The sequence below is a fragment of the Helobdella robusta genome (assembly GCF_000326865.2).
Source record: "Helobdella robusta unplaced genomic scaffold HELROscaffold_41, whole genome shotgun sequence".
Lineage (NCBI taxonomy): Eukaryota > Metazoa > Annelida > Clitellata > Rhynchobdellida > Glossiphoniidae > Helobdella > Helobdella robusta.
Window position 1 is genome coordinate 53330 of NW_008704941.1, and position 18359 is coordinate 71688.

The 18359-nt window shown below is 30.5% G+C and overlaps 3 protein-coding genes across 3 annotated transcripts in view; 2 read left to right on the plus strand and 1 right to left on the minus strand.

Moving 5' to 3' along the window:
- HELRODRAFT_84684 (hypothetical protein) overlaps window positions 1–1517 on the minus strand; it is a gene marked incomplete at both ends in the record, with an annotated part of 21591 nt that extends 20074 nt beyond the window's left edge. The window contains one exon of the mRNA XM_009025292.1: window positions 1254–1517. Within this exon, the coding sequence (XP_009023540.1) occupies window positions 1254–1517 (264 nt within the window). The remainder of the gene's footprint in view (window positions 1–1253) is intronic.
- Window positions 1518–9539: 8022 nt separating this feature from the next.
- Window positions 9540–12503, plus strand: HELRODRAFT_193000 (hypothetical protein; the record flags this gene model as incomplete). The annotated part of the gene is made up of 3 exons (XM_009025311.1): window positions 9540–9674; window positions 12229–12308; window positions 12435–12503. Coding segments are annotated over exons 1-3 (240 nt in total), but the record flags the coding sequence as incomplete, so codon positions are not given.
- The window catches only part of HELRODRAFT_84668 (hypothetical protein), a gene marked incomplete at both ends in the record, with an annotated part of 28345 nt that continues 22434 nt past the window's right edge, over window positions 12449–18359 (plus strand). Inside the window, 3 exons of the mRNA XM_009025287.1 lie at window positions 12449–12502; window positions 12558–12787; window positions 18145–18227. Coding sequence (XP_009023535.1) covers window positions 12449–12502; window positions 12558–12787; window positions 18145–18227 — 367 coding nt within the window. The remainder of the gene's footprint in view (window positions 12503–12557; window positions 12788–18144; window positions 18228–18359) is intronic.

An 18359-nucleotide genomic window follows, 5' to 3' on the forward strand; every position in this document is an offset into this window, starting at 1 on the left:
ATGAATCTGAATTGATTAATTATAAATATCTACTATTCTCTAAACACTCTACTTTTCTTAGAAATTCTATAACATCTGCTTCAACATCTAAAAATAGGTGGTCTGTTCTATCTAAACTTCTACATAAAAAATCCTCTCACTCATCTTTTTCTGCTCAACAGTTTCATGACTTTTTTGTGAATAAAATTAATTCTTTAAGAACATCTAATTCTAATTTTTCTTCTCATAACTTTACTAAACTTACTACTGAATCTTTTTCTGTATTTACTCCAATAAATCTTTTAGAACTAACTAAAATTATTAATTCTATGTCATCTACATAAAGAATTTTCTTCAATATTTTATCCAATCATTTTCACACCAGTTGATCATTCTTCTTCCACTGTCATTTATGTCTGTATGAAAGCAATAATTCCTGACAACTCACGGATTTGCTAGGGTTTATAGAATGACTGTCTTTCCTAACTCTTGTATTGAAGTCTCCAGCAAAAATAGTAATAACTTCAAACATGAACATGCAACCAGTAAACATTTTAAATAACAAAATATAATGAAATTGAAAACCTATTAATTTTTTTAATACAATTAAATAAAAGAATCAGATAATAATGAGCAGAGTATGCAATGGTGCTTTAAAAATTAATATTGCATGAATGGCACAAGATATTATCACACTTATTCATTGTCAAATTGTAATGTGCAATAATAAATATATCAATTTATTTATGTCTCCACTCTCATGTATGATCAGAAGTTATTGGATGATGAAGATTTACATTTAAGGAAGATGTGAATTCAAATTGCTGCTTTGATATTAGAACTTATTTGAAATTTAATTGATATTCATGTGTTAAGAGTTTTGTTCTTATTCACTCTCAAAGTATTTCTCAGAGGTAGACATAACATGTATGGAATATAAAGTTTAACAGCACATTATCAAGTCAGACAGTTTCAATCCCAGCAAACAGTAAATAATCCCTAAAAGTGAATAACTTTAAACATGAATGTCAGACAATCCACACTACAAGCTTGAAACCAACCAGCAAACATGCCAACCAAAAACTGCATCAAAAATGAACCATGGTTTGTTGAAACCATATAGATAGATTTAAACATTATCAAAAACAAATATGTAGCATATATTTCCTAAAACTATTTCTTTTATTATAAAAACTCTTAAGCATATATAATTATTTTTTATTTATTGTAAAAACAGTCTAAAATAAATTTAAATAACATACTGAGAAACAAACCTGCAGCTCACACCAGGCAACATGAACTCCAGTTTCAGTATCCAGACCTTTGAAAACCGCTTTAAAAGATCCGTGACCAATCTTTACATCAAATTTTAAAAATCTCCCACTTGGAGATGTTGCTACAACCTTCTCTTCCTCAGGTTCTTTCTCAATAAATTCTTCAATCTCTTTCTCCAATTTACGAGGTATGTCAGACTCTTCGTCATCACTCTCATCTTCATCTTCTTTGTATGTTGACTGACGTTGAATAGATCTTGGCATCTTTCTTTCACCCATAACATCATCATGAGTTTGAGCATCATCATCAATGAAAACTTCTGAAACATCTTTAGATTGGTCATCATTTTTACTTGTTGTGGCTGATCTACTTATACAATCACTGATTCTGTCAAAATCTTTTTTACTTCTGACTGTGGAATTGTTTTCATCATCTGAAAAAACATTTAAATCATCTTTATCATCCACAACTTGCACCTTTTTCAATGATTTTGCTTTTAATGAATCTTTGCTGGAAATGTTAAGATTTTTCAAAAAACTAATTCTGGTTGATTTTAGCACAGGTTGTAAATCTTCTGAAACTGAAATAGTATGGTTTCTTGCTCTTAATCGATATTCTGTAGGTCCAGAGCTATTTGATTCCACAGCACCAACAGACCGATATCTTGGCCTGGTCTTTGAATTAACAGATTTGCTAGATGAGATACTGGATGATATAGCAAATGGTAAAGTATCGATAGTTAATTTATCTAAAGATGCCAAATGGGCCTCATTTTGCAACGATTTTTTTGAAGTAATAGAAAAACAAAAATTGTTTGTTTCAGTAGGAGTAGTGACTGGAAAATACTGAGATTTATAGTTTGAAGATGACTTATTGTTTGTTGAAACATTCACTATGTTATCATACAACTTTCTTTGAATTGCTATAGAAGATGATTTGTCGTTTGCTAAAACAGGTTTGCAAGTAAATCTACTTTTTTTTACTTCCTTTTTCAAAATATTAGGGTTATTTAAGCTTTCATTCGAAATTATACTTATTTCTGGCTTCTTAATATCTTTATCAACACTACTTTCTTCACTCCTTTTAGATTTCAGTGAGTTATTTATAAAACACCCGCCTTCTTTGAACACATTATTTCCCATATGACATAATTCTTGATCATTTTTAACTACATTATTTTCGATTTCTGAACTTTTGACAAGTCTTATGCTATTTACATCCTTATTTACATCATCTGTTGAGTCTAAACCATTGATGTGATTAGAAGAGTCAATTTGTTTTTTGCCTTCATTGGAAGAATTTGTCCCTCCATTTTCCGTCGAACTATCCAAATTTTTTACTGATTCGTGTGACATTTGAAAAGCCCACAACAAAAACAACTACAATTACAACTCTACCACAAATTATAGGCATATGATCGTATCGTAATATTACAATAACATAAATACTTAATTACAAAATTAAATTAATAATATTTAACACTTTTATATTATATTTATTTTATTTATTATTAACAAATTGGTTCATTCTTCTTCACTATCTATTTTAATTTTTAAATTATTTACAGTAACTTATTAACTATAAAATGATTATCATCCAAAGACTCACTTTACCTAAAAAGACAGTTGTTCTATGTACATTTTATTTTTAATTTTATAAATTATATAAATTAATTATCAATTAATATACTGTTTAAGTGTTTGTTTACTTAATAATGCTAATCTAATTTATTTATAATGTATTATATAAATAAATATTAATAAATTATTAATATATAATATATATAATATATAATAATAATTATGTATTAATAATTTATTTCTTAATAATTTTATTTAATAATTTAAAACTAAACAACAATTTATTAGCCTTACGTAGATTTGATCGAAATTATACGCGAGAGACCCCGGTATTACAATACTTGATAAAGGACAGGGCCTTTCGACGAAAAAGTAAATTAGCGTAAAATTAAGAAGACTGAAGAGTAAGAAGAGTCCGTGTGTGTGTTGTGTGTGTGTTGTGTTGTAGATGTAGATTGTAGAGTCGACTCACTAAACTAAATGTAAATCGTGCAACTTAATAATGTAAAAAACCTAAAAAATAACTGAAACAAAAAATAAAAAATATATTTATACAAGTGGCTTATTTTATTTTTAAAAAATTAATAAATTTAACAGCACTTTAATTTAACTCATCCGTATAGAAGGAACGACATCCATATTGGCACTTAACATAGACTCAATATTATTATTATTGTTGTTGCAGCTGGTATCGTTATCATTTTTAACAACATGTTGGCATGTGACTGTTTATTAAAAATATTGGTAATAAACGCATCAAACAATTATAGCGAGGCTGTTTGCCGAAACGTTCAACTGTATTGTGTTGTTTTTGAAAACAAAATTAAAAATCTTGAAATTTTTAATTATCAATGTATGAATTGAACTATAACACAAAAACAAAACGTTAATCTGAAAATAGCTGACTAAGCTGAATATTAGGGTATGGTATAAGCTATAATTTATATCTTAAAGCTGCTGAACTATAAATAAACACGAAAAATAGGGTGCTGATTTTTTTACCATACGTGAAGATTTTCGTCATCGTGTAGCACAGGGGTAAAAACGAAAAAAGATTTTTATTCATTAAAAAATCAGACTGTACTGGACGGGAAAGCCCGTTTTTTTTGTTGGATTATAGAAAGTTAAACGAAGCAACCCGAAACCGTAATTATCCGCTATCAAGGTTTGATGGCATTTTAAACACTCTATCCGGTTCGTGTTTGTTGTCTACGTTAGGCTTGAAGAAGTGAAGGTCGATAAAAGCATATAGGTAACGCCATTTCCGATTTGTATTAATTTAACGTAATGCCATTCGGGCTATGCCAGCCACCTTCGAATGGTTAGTGTAATGGGTATTAGGATATGGGATTTTACCTGGAAGGCGTGCCTTATCTGTTTTGTCTATCTAGATGATAAAACTGTTTTAGGCAAATGTTATAACTGTTTTTGCCACGTTAAGAACTTACGAGATATAATTTACGAGACTTCAGTGGCAAATGCAAACCTAAAGCTGAACATTACAAGACTAATCCCTGAATCAGATATTTAGAAGATTAGGCGCCATTGGCCTAATGATTAAGATTCCAAGTGATTAAGGTTCCATGGTGCTGTTTCGTATTGCGTACAGTGACCGGGTTTGAATATGACTAAGATTACCGCCTATCACATGCATTGTGTGAGATGCGTCGTTTAGCATGCCCCTACGCTATTTGTGTGTTATAGATTCCCCTTAACCTTAAATATTTTTTAATCGTTACATCTGTTTTGACTAATGCGGACAGTTTAAAGCGAGTGGCCTGAAGTGTATTTGATACTAAATCAAAAAGCACATATCGCTGTGGAGAAATCTTGAATATTTTTTCATTAATTTCAGGCTGTCTAAAATAATTTAGTAGCTTGTTCCACACAGTTGATCTGTCAATACATAACAACTAAATAAATATTTATTTTAGATACCAGTTGCTATGTTCAAATTTGGAAAATTTTCATTATACGTTGACCAAGTCTAAAGTGATTTCCAACCATCCGTTTGTCTATTTCAATCAAACCAAAAAACTATCAACTGCAAAATGAAATTCATTGCTTGACCGTGTCACATTTATTTGAATATCATCTGCAAACGCATAACTTGCATGACCATTTGACTTGATTACGTCTAAAACTTGAAAGGGTACAAAATGAGCGAACTTTGTTCAACAACTAAGACTTTTGAAACGTTAAATGTTAATTTATGTCAAATTCAGCCTTTCAGCGAAAATGCTACAATTGACACAGTCGAAAGCTGAACCTATGTCTGAAAACTCCGAAAAGAGTGTTTTTGTGTATGTATTCATTTATCTCAGATAACATCTGCATAGAGCAGTCTTAATAGAGTGATATCTTTTATGGCCCATCATCATCCATCCATCTTCGTTTTGCATCTAGAGACCCGGTTCCCCGAGGTAGGACGTTGTTTTCTTTGCCATCAACTTTTTGCGCCAAATTAGACGATCAGTTGTATCCATTTCATTTAAATTTAAATTAAACTTCAACATCTGCAAGAGAAGTTATGGCACTGTTTCCACTTCGTTTGACATGACCAAACCATCGCAGACGGTGTTGTCAGCATTCGTCCTTCATATCATCTAAACCAGCACGACGCAGGATTTCAGTAGATTAGATGTGGTCCTTCAGACTAATTTGTTGCATCCATCGGATCATTTTCATGTCGGTTCGTTAAGTTGTTGTTCCAGTTTGGTTGTCATTGGCTATGTTTCTGCACCATATAACAACACCGGACGTATTACAGATTTATATAGTCTTGATCGTAGTGGTAGTGGGATGTCACACCGCATCAATATGGATGCAATGAGATGCCATTTATTCCAGGCTGCACGTATGCGTACTCGAATGGCAGCTTTAGCTGTTCCAGTACAATCCAGAACATCCCCTAGATGTTGAAACGATGTGACTTTCTTTATCTTAATGGCTTCAAAAACAGTGCTATTTTGAATATGTTGTTGTGGATTGATGCAAGCAAAAGAAACAAAATTGGACACTTTAGATAAAGTACCAATTATTTTTGAACAACGTTTGTGACACCATTGGTTACACTGCTGACATTTGATTGATTTGTTATCTACACCAGTTTTACAAACTGAACAGGGCCATCGTCCAGTAGCTGTGGATTGGATGGGTTCACCAGTGTTCATTGCTTTGGTTTTGCTGATGTTGACTTTGAATTAATGATCGGCGAGTCTGGTGTTCTAATCTTCAAACATCTGTGCTGCATTCTGCTCAGACGTGGCTGTTAAAACGATATCATCAGCATATACTAGATTCCAAATACCAGTGCGTGTCTGTTTTATGATTTCTTCCATCACAGTGATAAATAACAGTGGACTAAGAATCGAGCCTTGGTGAACTCCAACGCCGATGTCAAATGCATCTGTGTTTCCAAACGTTGTATTAGTATGCATTTCCATTACAAGATAGATACATTACAAAATATTCTGAAATGAGTTGTCGACGTAGACTCCACCTGATTGCTTCACGGGGAACTCGATCAAATGCTTTTTCAAGGTCTACAAAAATGTGTGATCGTTGTTGATGCTTTGCGAGGTACTTCTCTTGCAGTTGCCGAAAAATGTTAATTGCATCAATTGTTGATTTCCCCGCTAAAAACCAAATTGATAATTTCCGATTGTGATGCACGACGTTAATCTTCTCTCAATGATTTTTTGGACAATTTTCAGGGAGTGTTCTAACAGACGTATACCCCGATATGATGAACAGTTCAATGGATCACATTTGCCTTTGTATAGCGGGACTGTCATGCTATAGTTCCATTCAGTTGGCATTGAGCAATTTCTCCACACTTTACGGCAAAGTTGTAGTAACGTTTGGATACCAGCAGTACCAGATGCTTTGATAATGTCATTTGTGAGTCCAGAGGGCCCTGCTGCCTTTCTATCTTTCATAGCTTTCAGAGCTTCTGTTAGCTCCTCTAAAGTTATGTCTGTAATCGGACCTTCGATGGGTGGAGTGTCAAAGTTAACATTGATGGGATTTGTTTCGTTTAACAGACTGTTGAAGTATTCTCTCCACTGTAGCTTAATCTCATCTTGTTCAAGAACCATATCATTTTTGTCATTTTTGATACATGAGGCACCAACTGTCTTTTTTCGTACCCTTTGTTTGTTTTGCTATACGATACAGAGATTTCATTTGTTCACCTTTGTTTTTAGTGAGCCACTCTCTGCACTAATCTGTCCGAACCAGTGCGACTTGACGTCTTGCATAGTTGTTTTTCTCACGGAAAATTTTATGGTCATCAACAGACTTTGATTTTTGGCATTGCTTGTATGCAGCTTTCTTTTCAGCTATTGCATTTTGTACACTGTCATTCCACTACTAATTTTCCCGTTCATGCTCATATTATCATCATCATATACAGATTGCTCACGTCTATGCTATAAGCATGGCGTGTTTTTATTTTTGTTCGGTTTTTAGTGCAATATTTTTCATATACTAATTACGTATTTTTTTGTAAATTCTTGTTTTAATTTTTAGTATCAACATAATTTTATGTTTAATCATGTTATTTTAATAGAAATGAAGAAATGTTCTTGGCTATCGGACTTATTTATGAACCTACTATAGCTCTCCATTTTTTAAAATAAATTTTAACATGGTCACAAAATACTCATCGGATCAACTTATCAACATCCGTCAAAACATGACTCAACTTCAACTTTATTCTTCAAAAACACTACAAAATACTCTTTTCAAACTGAAAATTTGGCGACCAAAATCAGACTTTTTTTACTTCAACAATCTAAGATCAAGTAGTCATCATATAAATGCAAGATCTGCTGTGAATAAAGCTCCACTGTTGCATGATATCATGGCAATCACAGAGACTTGGGTTTCAGATAACTCACCGCCAGCAATCAAACAAGACATTGCTCCTTCAGGTTTTGCAGTCGTTCATCAGCATTGTCAATCAAAAAAAGGTGGAGGCATTGCTCTTATTCATCGTAAAAATATAAAGTGTTTATAAGTTGAAACAAATAAATTTGAATACACATCCATAAAAATAGTCAAACTTCTGTCAGCTTAATAGCAATATACAGATCTCCTGACCCAGTTAAAAACAATTTTATTGATGAAATGTCTCAGCTCATTGAGTCAGAACACAACAACAACCACAACCAAAAGGTGTTTATTTTTCAATGCTCCAAATGATGCTATATTTATTAATATAAACTTCAAGAAATAATTGATAAACACAATCTTCATCAACACATAACATCACCAACTCATGATAAAGGCCACATCTTAGATTTACTAATTACAACTAAATATATTGTAAACCTCATTTCCAAAATAACAATAAAGACAACAATTTATTTCACGCTTAATATTCCTAAGCTAGATCCAACTTTTAAGTTAATCAAGAACAGAAATCTCAAAAAAGTCAATTGGACTAAATTCAACAATGACCTAGCTAATTCAACAATACTAGAACAAAATAATTTTTCTGTTGATCAATACATCAATAATATAATAATTAATTCCCTCAATAAACATGCTTCAGTAAAGACAAAAACAGTACGATTAAGCAGTTCTCACTATCAATGTCAGCTGTCAGACAAAGCAATTCATTCAAAAAGAGCAAGGAGAAAATGTGAAAAAAAATACTTTCAATCACATTCACAATTTAACAAAGAAGCTTATGATTTTGCAAAACTGGTTGCTCACAATGAAATATTAGAATCAAGATCTGCATTAATTAAAAAAGAACTGAACAGTTCTAGTAACTACTAACATCTATGGCGCAATCTTAACAAAATTCTGCATCAACAACGAATTTATAACAACATTTTTCATAGACAAGATCAAAAATATAAATAAGAATATCAACAATCATCTTTCAAAAATTATCTGATTCTCACAATGCAGCTACAACTTTTGAATCATTTTCAAGTTTACAGTTAGTAACCTATCTGTGTGTCAAACATCTTGGCACATCCACAACATATCAATTTGAACACCGAAGATGGTATAGGAATACCGAAAAAAGCTTTTCTGTTCTATCATGCATAAAATAAACAAAAATTTTGGTTTTGGAAGTTTATATATATATATATAAATAAATAAATATATATATATATACTATATATCAAAAAATATATATATATATATATCAAAATATATATATCGCCTTCAACAGGCGACGATCGACAAAACATAATTTGCAAATTCGTATTACACTTTATTTATTGTTTTCCAATAAATTTTTTAATTATTAGCTAAACTGACTAAAAGTCTCACAAAAAATAATTCTTATAATTTCTCGTGCATTTATGTTTCCGAAAACTAAATATATTAATCTTCTAGATTAATATATTTGTAGCTGTCAAATTTGTGTATGTGGCTGCAAGATAAATTTATTTAAATTTTTTGTATTACTAACTCTGTTAAATATTTTTTTTCACTTCAAAGAAACAAACACATGCAAAAGTTTTTCGACGACCGGTAACTTTTAAAACATTTCTCGTCAGCTGCACCGTTGCTGTATGCCCATTCATTATTATTCATGATTGCAAAAAGTTCGGTGCACGCAAACATGAAGCAATGCATTTATTTTGCATGTATTCATAATATATACACGTTTATATATTTAAACGAAAAAAGTAAGTGTATGCTTCTATATTCATTCATATATGCAAATATGCAAAAAACGTTTGAACGCCTTATCAATATAACTTCTTCACGGAAGACAATGATGTATTTTTTAATTAAAACATTTGTTTGTTTATCAACGTTTTTTATGCTTATTGTTCATACTGAAGATTCATTGAAACCAAAACCAAGGTACGCATTATATTAAACTAAACAAAGTTATTTTTATAAATCATTCTTCTTTTTCAAATGTTGACAAATACTATTTAATGATTGTAAATATAAATGTTAAATTGAGATAAAGGCGATGTGGTCTGCTTTCAAATATTTCAAAATTAAAAATTACGCCACGGCTAATGATCCAGCTAATTTAAAATGTTGATATATTTGCAAACCTTCCCAAAACATTTTTGTAATTACGAATTTGTATGCGTTAAAATCTGAGCTTTTATGAATGAATAATATATATTATTTCATTTCATATCACAACGTAATTTCAATGAATTGGAAAAAAATGTTTTAAAAAATAAATTTCAACAATCCCGAACAAACTGTCAAATAACGCAGTCGAAGCTAATCATTTTTATTATTTTAAAATGAGATTCTATGATCTAATGAATAATTTTGATTTTATCAGTGTCGAAGTCGGATGAAAATTATTCGATTCCGACGCCTCAAAAAATTCCGACGCTGGATAAAAACTTCTGACTCCTACAATCGACTCCCGATTCCGACTCCCAAAAAATTGTTCAACTTTTGCATCATAATTTCACCGTATTATTACTACTTAATAGAAAATATTTAAAAAAACACTTGAAATCAATCGATTTTTTGTTAGCAAAATTACTTTATTTTTATGTTTTATAACATTGATACTGAAAAAATTGTTCAAATTTTGCGCCATAATTTTAATTTTTTATCTCTACTGAATAGAAAATACTTTAGAAAACACTTAAAATCAGTCAGTGTAATTGTTATTCTTGTTAAATCTATTTTATTTTATGTTTTAAAACATACTGGAAAAAATTTTGTGATTTTATTGACCTAATTACCATTTATTTTCAGTATTAAAAATGATTGCTTATTGCTACATATATTTTAAATAATTTGCAATAGGCAGAAAAAATAATTAATTTTCAAAAAAAACATAACATTTTCTGAAAAAATCCGACTCCGACAAAAATCTCCTACTCCGACTTTCTAGGTTACATACATATATTTGTTACTATTTTGTAAACTTTATTATTTTAATATGTATGTTTATTACTCACGGATCCGTGAAGAAATGCTGGATATTGCCTCCCACCACAAGGCCATTAATAAAGAAAATATTTGAAAAGCTACAGTATACAATATGCAAATTAACAGTAACGAGTCTAGGTTGGAGAAGGTTGACAAAGATGTATTCCATATCAAACCAAAAATAAATATTTTTTCAGTACCCTTTGGTATCCAAAGTTTTTTTATAAACTTGATGAATGGAACATTCTAACGTTAACGTCTTCTAAAATTAAATTTATTGTAAAAAATAAATATTTAAAAAATAAATATTTGTTAAAAGTTTTACTGGAATAAAAAATTAGCTCTTGAATGCTTTTTGAAAGTTTAAACTCATGAAACAAAGAAATGTGCTTTGTAGTTCGGTATCGAACAGCAGTGAGCTATAACTTTACAAAGATAGGTGAAAATATTTGCGTGATAACAACTTTGATCTATCGGATAGCTTTTTTGATGCTTTTTAAAATATTTCTTAATCGTTTGTCCATGTGAGTGAAGCAGATTTTTTAAATTGCAGTGACAAATTGTTCCACCTAACGTTCATTCAGTGCGACAGATTTGCTAAACTCTAATTACGCCCAAGTATGGGTACTGGTTTGGCGCGATTGCGCACTGATAATTACATGAATCTTGTTTCTGGGAAATTTACTGAAAATTTTGCTCTAAGCAAACAAAGTAAAATTAATCTAATTTGATTTTTTTTTATTATTTCAACAATAATAAAAACGTTTTAAGAAGCACGTTAAAAGTTAAAGAGAATGTCATAATCGTTAATAGTGTAAAAATGTAAAAATCATAAACTGGCACCCCATTTTCCGATACAGATTCATTGATTGTAAATTTTCCGAATCTGACTCCGGGAAAAAAATTGTAACTCCAAAACGACAACCGATGTTAAAATTACAAACGAATTTGCGATAAGTTCGTTTTTTCCTTGTACAGCCGATTTCTAACAGTTTATGGTGTTTCGTAAATTATTAGCAACTGGCGAGTAAGAAATGAATGTCAATTATTTTACATGCGTGGCTTTAAAAAAATCTTTTTTTAAGCTGTAAAAATTGAAAATGGTTTTTCACAGTGCATTTGGTGGTATCAATCTGTATTGAAGATTATTGATTATTGCTATACAAAATCCGAAATCATATAAAATCCGACACCAGCCTCTTTAAAATATCAGATTTCCACAAGAAGCTCCAACTTCAACACTTTCCAAAACTGATTAAAATCTTAATTTTTAAACAATCTAACTGTGATAAATATAACATAAAAAATGTTCTCATGAGAAGTTTTTTAAATCATAAATAAAACCCAATTTTGGATTTATTTCTGATTACTTCTTTAATAAATTATTTTGAAAATAGTATTAATAGTAATGTTATCACGAATAAATCATTCATTTTGAAAAAAGTATTAAAATGACATAACTGTTATCACAAAATTATATAATAACATTCTACTTTGATGTCAGAAAATCTATCAGCAAACAAGAAGCTTTGATATCGACATTAATTAATGAAGGCTACAGCAAAAATGACCCGCCTTCAACGGGTTTGCACCTTACTATTACATTGTGTTTTGTTCTGTTCATCATGTTCTCTGTCTACGTTTTATTATGTTTCACTTATTCACTATGTTGAACTCTCTTGATGAATTAAATATTTTAAATTGCTATAGTTGATGCAACAGAAGTTAAATTAGGAATTCGGATCAACAGTTTTTATTCTATCAGTGAGTCAACAATGGTAAAAATTTTAATCGTTGCAGTGAAAATATTCTAAAAGCTTTTTTTCTCAACAGGATTACATGGTGAGCTTCAACTTGCAACAACAGTGGCGTGATAAAAGACTGCAGTTCAATCCAAATGAAACTAAATTCAAAATGCTGAAACTTGGTGAAGGAACCTGGTTGAGAATATGGATACCCGACACTTTTTTTAGAAATGAAAAAAAGGCCAACTTCCACGATGTTACTGTGGCCAACCGTATGTTACAGCTGAACAGTACTGGTTATCTTCTTTATGTGACTAAGTTCGTTGCCAAATTATTGTCAGCATTCAATTTGTAAATTTTTTATTTAAATTAGTTGTTTCGAACAGTTTAAAATACAAATTATGTGATTTAAAATATTATTTCTAAACAAATCTTTTTTAAAACACTCATTTAGGCTTTTATAAATCAATTATTTTATAAATAATTTGCACCTTAGTGTTACATTGTGTTTCGTCATGTTCATCGTGTTCTCCACGTTTTGTTGTGTTTTACTTATTCACTATGTCAAACTCGCTTTATGAATTAAATATTTTAAATTGGTATCAGCTGATGCAACGATATAGGTAATATTCAGGACTGTTGTACTCGGTTTGAATAGGTTCATATTACGAATGTTCTGCGTCCGCAATTATCTGTGAAAACATTGCTCAAATAGTTTTTAGAGATTAACGTATGGTATCTGCGTATGATAGTTGTAGATTTATGCGCACAAAACTATGAAATTCAACAACATTGGTTTTAAGTTATTACTCAGACTTCGAACATAAACACCAGTACATAATACTGCACATCAACATGTGACACTGCACATTAGAGGTGGGCATGGGAACGTTAATTTTGAGACTCAGATGGTTGCTATGGAATCCCAATAGAAATTTGAATATTTCGGAAATGGGAATTTTGGGTAATAGAAAATCATGTGTGCAGGAATGGAAAATGTAAAATATGCTAAATTTCAATAACAAAATTTTTTAACAAAGTATACTTTAAATCAGCAATGTTCTATGCAATATAAAGCGCAAATGCATACACACATTTTTAACACGAACCCATTTACAATTTAAAACCTCATGGGTTTTATGCTATTGATGTTTTGAAATAGGAATACACAAGTCCGCCCATCCTTACAACGAGGTTTTACAACTTCGAGCGTTCGCATATTCGAGTTTGTCCAATATTTCCTAAATTTTTTAAGTAATCTGTTTTAATATTAAAAATTTTTTTTTTGTTAAACACAAATCATAATTAGTCTCCTGTTACAGCTTTTACAACATTTTGCATTTTTCATTTAATTATAATTTGAAACAAGTAAATTTAACATAACATTTTTCAAGTTAATTTTTCAGTTGCTTCTTTTTTGTCTTTCATGAAAACAAAGTTTATTTAATTTTTAATCGACATTTTGCAAAACTTTGACAATTTATGTTCTAGGTGGTTGGGCTAGATGAGTTCCTCAATAAACTCTATCACAATCTTCCTACCTTCTTACAATTACGTTGTATCATATTGAGGAGGAAATAAAAAATATTATATTTTATTGTATTGTACAGCTGTAAGGCTTATTGTATTTTTAATTGTATTGTTGTATTGTTAGTTTACAACCTAAAACGTACAGTAATAAATTTTACAAGTCTGTACATGTAACTTTGAGTGGGTCTCAACTTTTCAACATAATACATTCCGAAATAGTCTTTTTCAAGTTAATTTAATTTCTATTGCTTTTTCGGAATTAATTTCATTTAGAAGACTTTTTTTCAGCATCGTTGACGTAGTGTCTAACACATAAAACCTGGTCCTTATTTTTTACTTGTCTTTTAAGACGCATTAAAAACAGTATGTATTAAGTCAACATCTCATCATAATCATATGTATCAGTTTCAAACCATATTTATTTGATTTGTTTTTTAAAACATCAAAAATACATTACATTTTTAAATTTTGAAGAACCCTAGGGTTTTATCATTGGACTTATCTTTTTTTTGTTTAAACTGTCGATGTAATGTTAACGGTGGGGAAATATGGTTTTGGGTATTATGCGTTCGCTGACGATACACAGCTTGCGGTATGTTCTCCAGTCTTGTTTGGTTGTTTTGTCGACCTAGTGATTGTACTGGTGACGATAAAATGCTTACTTGACGAAATACCTGTGGCTGATTGGTCTTCTAAATTTATGAAGATATTTACTCCTCTCAGTCAGAGAACCTGCGGCGACATCCATTGCCTGGGAAATAGGCATCTGTAGATCTATTTGTCTGCATTTTTGATAACTAGTCGGCAGTTTATAACCTTAGACCAAAGACTATTTACTACATCAACGAAACAGAGATTAATTACTACGGTACATCGTCCGAGCAGAATTGTTACTCAGAAAAGTTTGAAGCAAGTTGTTGCTATGGTTTTGCAAAGACGTGGTCAGATAGTCACTCGGACTGTTTTAGTTAATGTTAGATTTAAAAATATTTTGTCATAGCAATAAAATTGCTTAACGCAGCAATTAAATAATAGTTCAACGTGCCCCGGTGTTTGGATCAATATGCCCCGTGAACAGAGTGGGTTGAACCGCATGACAGGCTTGTCAATATATCTTTTTATTGACAAAGAAACATGCTAGAATTGAATAAACTTCTTAAGATATGTAATTACATAATAATGACCTATTTCAAGAACTGTATTAATGCACTCTGTTTTGTTGATGTTAATTTGCAAGCTTTTTCTTTTACTTTCAAAAACCAGTTTTGAAACAATTGTTTGCAGTTTTTCCATTGATTCCACTATAAGAGCTATATCATCAGCATATCTTAAATTGTTTATATTCACGCCTGCAATGGATATTCCAGGTAGATCTTCCACCTTTCTCATGATGATCTCACTATAGAAATTGTACATGTACAAGTCTGAATAGAATACACAGCCTTGTCTAAAACCTTTTTTTTATTTTAACAAAACTAGTCATCTTGTTACCATCTTTCATCGCTGCTCTTTGGTTTCAATAGAGGTTGTTGATAACTCTTGTGTCTTTTTCATCAAAGCACAAATTTTTCAATATTTCCATAAGCTCCACATATTTCAAGCCATCAAAAGTTTTCGAGTAATCGACAAAACATATAAACAAGTCTTTTTTCATTTCAATCGCTTGTACACTGATCATTCGTAGCCTAAAGATAGCGTTTCATGTACCACAATTCTCGACAAAACCACATTGGACATTTAAAATTTCAGATCTGATTTCGCTTTGTGTTTTCATCATTAGAATTCTCAAAAGAAGTTTTGCTAGATGACTCATCAAGTTGATTGTTTGATGTGGTTCACATTTGGTAGCAGTAGGTTTTTTAGGTAATGCAATAATAGGAATTTGGCCGCTGTTGTATATCTTATTAAAAATGTTTGTCACTTTTTCAATGCCAAATTTATCAAGGCATTTAATTTCTTCAACAACTATCTCATCTAGGCCTGGTGCTTAATTTCATTTCATTTTTGAAAGAGCGGCACGAACTTCAGATCTAAATATTTTTGGTCTTTCTACGCCTTTTTTAATAAGAGGCTTTTTACCACGGATAACATCGAAAAGATCGTTAATTTATTAAGTCCATCTTTCAAGTACTTTTTTTTCTCTAAAATTATCTTACCGGATTTAGCTTTTATGCACCCAGAAACGATACAAGCCTTTTCCCAATGATTTCTTTGATGTTTTTACACATTGCATTTGTATTACTGTTTTTTTTATCTTTTTAGCAATTTTGCACATGTCATTTAACCATTATTCTTCTTCCTCAAAGCACATTTTTTTGATTATTTTGTCCAACTTTTTGTATCTGTCAGGATTGCAGCTTTTCACCTTCCTTCGTTCATTCATCAGAGATACGATGCCATCTTTTATCCATTTCTGACCTCTTCTTTGCTCCTTCACAAATATAACTTTTTTCGTGAGAGCATTTCATATTTAGATTTACTTACGTCTTTTGTCAATAACTGAAAACGATTCCGTACTTTAACGTTATACTTGACCTTGATTTCATCATTTTGCGTCAGACTGACAATATTCAAACGTTTTGGGGCCAATTCACTCTTGATTTTTTTAACTTTCCTGACTTTACAAACAACTGGGTTATGGTCACTGCCACAATCAGCTCCAGGGTAACTTTTAAATTGGAAATCAGCATTTAGAAATCGTCTATTTACGGTATTGTAATCAATCATATTTCTTACAGTGTCTCCGGGACTCTTCCAAATATATTTACGTTTTGGGTGATTGTCAATTTGTCATGCCAGATGTTGATAATAATTTGTTCATTTGTGACACACCATTCAATCAACTTTTCTCCTCTTTCATTTTTTTCACCTATCATCTGAAGACCAACTACAACATGTATTTCTTTTGAGTCAACTTTTGTATTCAGGTCACTCATCATGATAGCAACTTGTTGAAATTTACATGTTTTTAAAGCATCATCAAGATCACTGTAAAAAGCATCAAAAGCATCACTGCTTTAAGACGTTGGCGCATAAACTTGAATAATAGCTAGGTTGAAAGGTTTTGCGTCTATTTTGACCGCCCGGAAACCTGCTAAATATTTAGACATTTCTTTGTTCAAAAGTACATCAACTCCTCGTTCGTTTGAATCACCTCTTGAGTAGATAAATTTACCTTCTTCCAACGAGTTTTGCTCAAACCTAGAATGCTGAAATTCATTCTTTCTATTTCTTGTTTTACGTTCTCAAATTTCCCAGTCTGGTACAACGTTTTAACGTTCCATGTTGCCACAGTAAAAGGTGAATTCAATGTGTCACTATCATGGTATTTTTTGATTTAGTTCATGTTTATTTGGTAAAAGTTTTGGACCGTAAGTTACCATTACTTGCTATCAACTTTTTCTATGAGAAGGGTCGTGTCAAATAAAATTACATAAGATGAATAAATAGGTCAAACTATTAAATAAAAATAGATAAATCAATATAAATTACCTGAAGTTAATGTTTAATGATTAAAATTAATGAAAATTCAAAAACAATAATACGTGAAAAATCAAAAATAGTAATTTTGTAAAAAATTAAACCAATATAATGAAGTTATAAAAAGAACAAAACTGAATATACACGAATATTTAAGAGAGTAATGCCAATGAAAGGTTAAAAAATAAATAAGTGAAAACTAATTCAATGCAGTATACAAACAGTTTAAATTAGGAAAATGAAAATACTTAAAATAATATTAATGATAATGTTTTTTTAATAACTTCATAATATCTAACATTTACAAATTAAAGATTCTTATATTAAGCAGAATGAAATATGATAAAATGAGTAAATTGTAATAATAGGTCAGTATTGAAAGAACATTAAACACACAAAATTCAAATTAAATACGAACATTTTAATAATAACTACATTACTAGTATTTATATAAAATGGTTTCATCTTGTAAAAAAAACCACTATGATTATAAAAAAAACCTTTCATTGAATTACATTTGGTTTTAAAAAAAGTTATTTGTTTGAAAATTAACATTTACTGGTTAATATACCTACTAAATCTATTTTTCAATTTTATTTATTGAAATTTCGTATTTTGCTCAAAAATATAAATTTTAGGTAAATTTATTAAAAAATTTTGAACAGAATATCAGCCACATTTTCTTGCCAAATGAAACTTCAATATTATCCTCTTGACACCCAGTTCTGCCCGATAACAATTGAAAGTTGTTAGTGAAACCATCTTGAGTTAATTTTTCATAATTCAAAACCATTTTCAAATTGTTTCATTTAATCAGTTTTTTTTGATATATATATATATTTTTTTTTTACAATATTCTATAAATTCTACCGAATGTTTG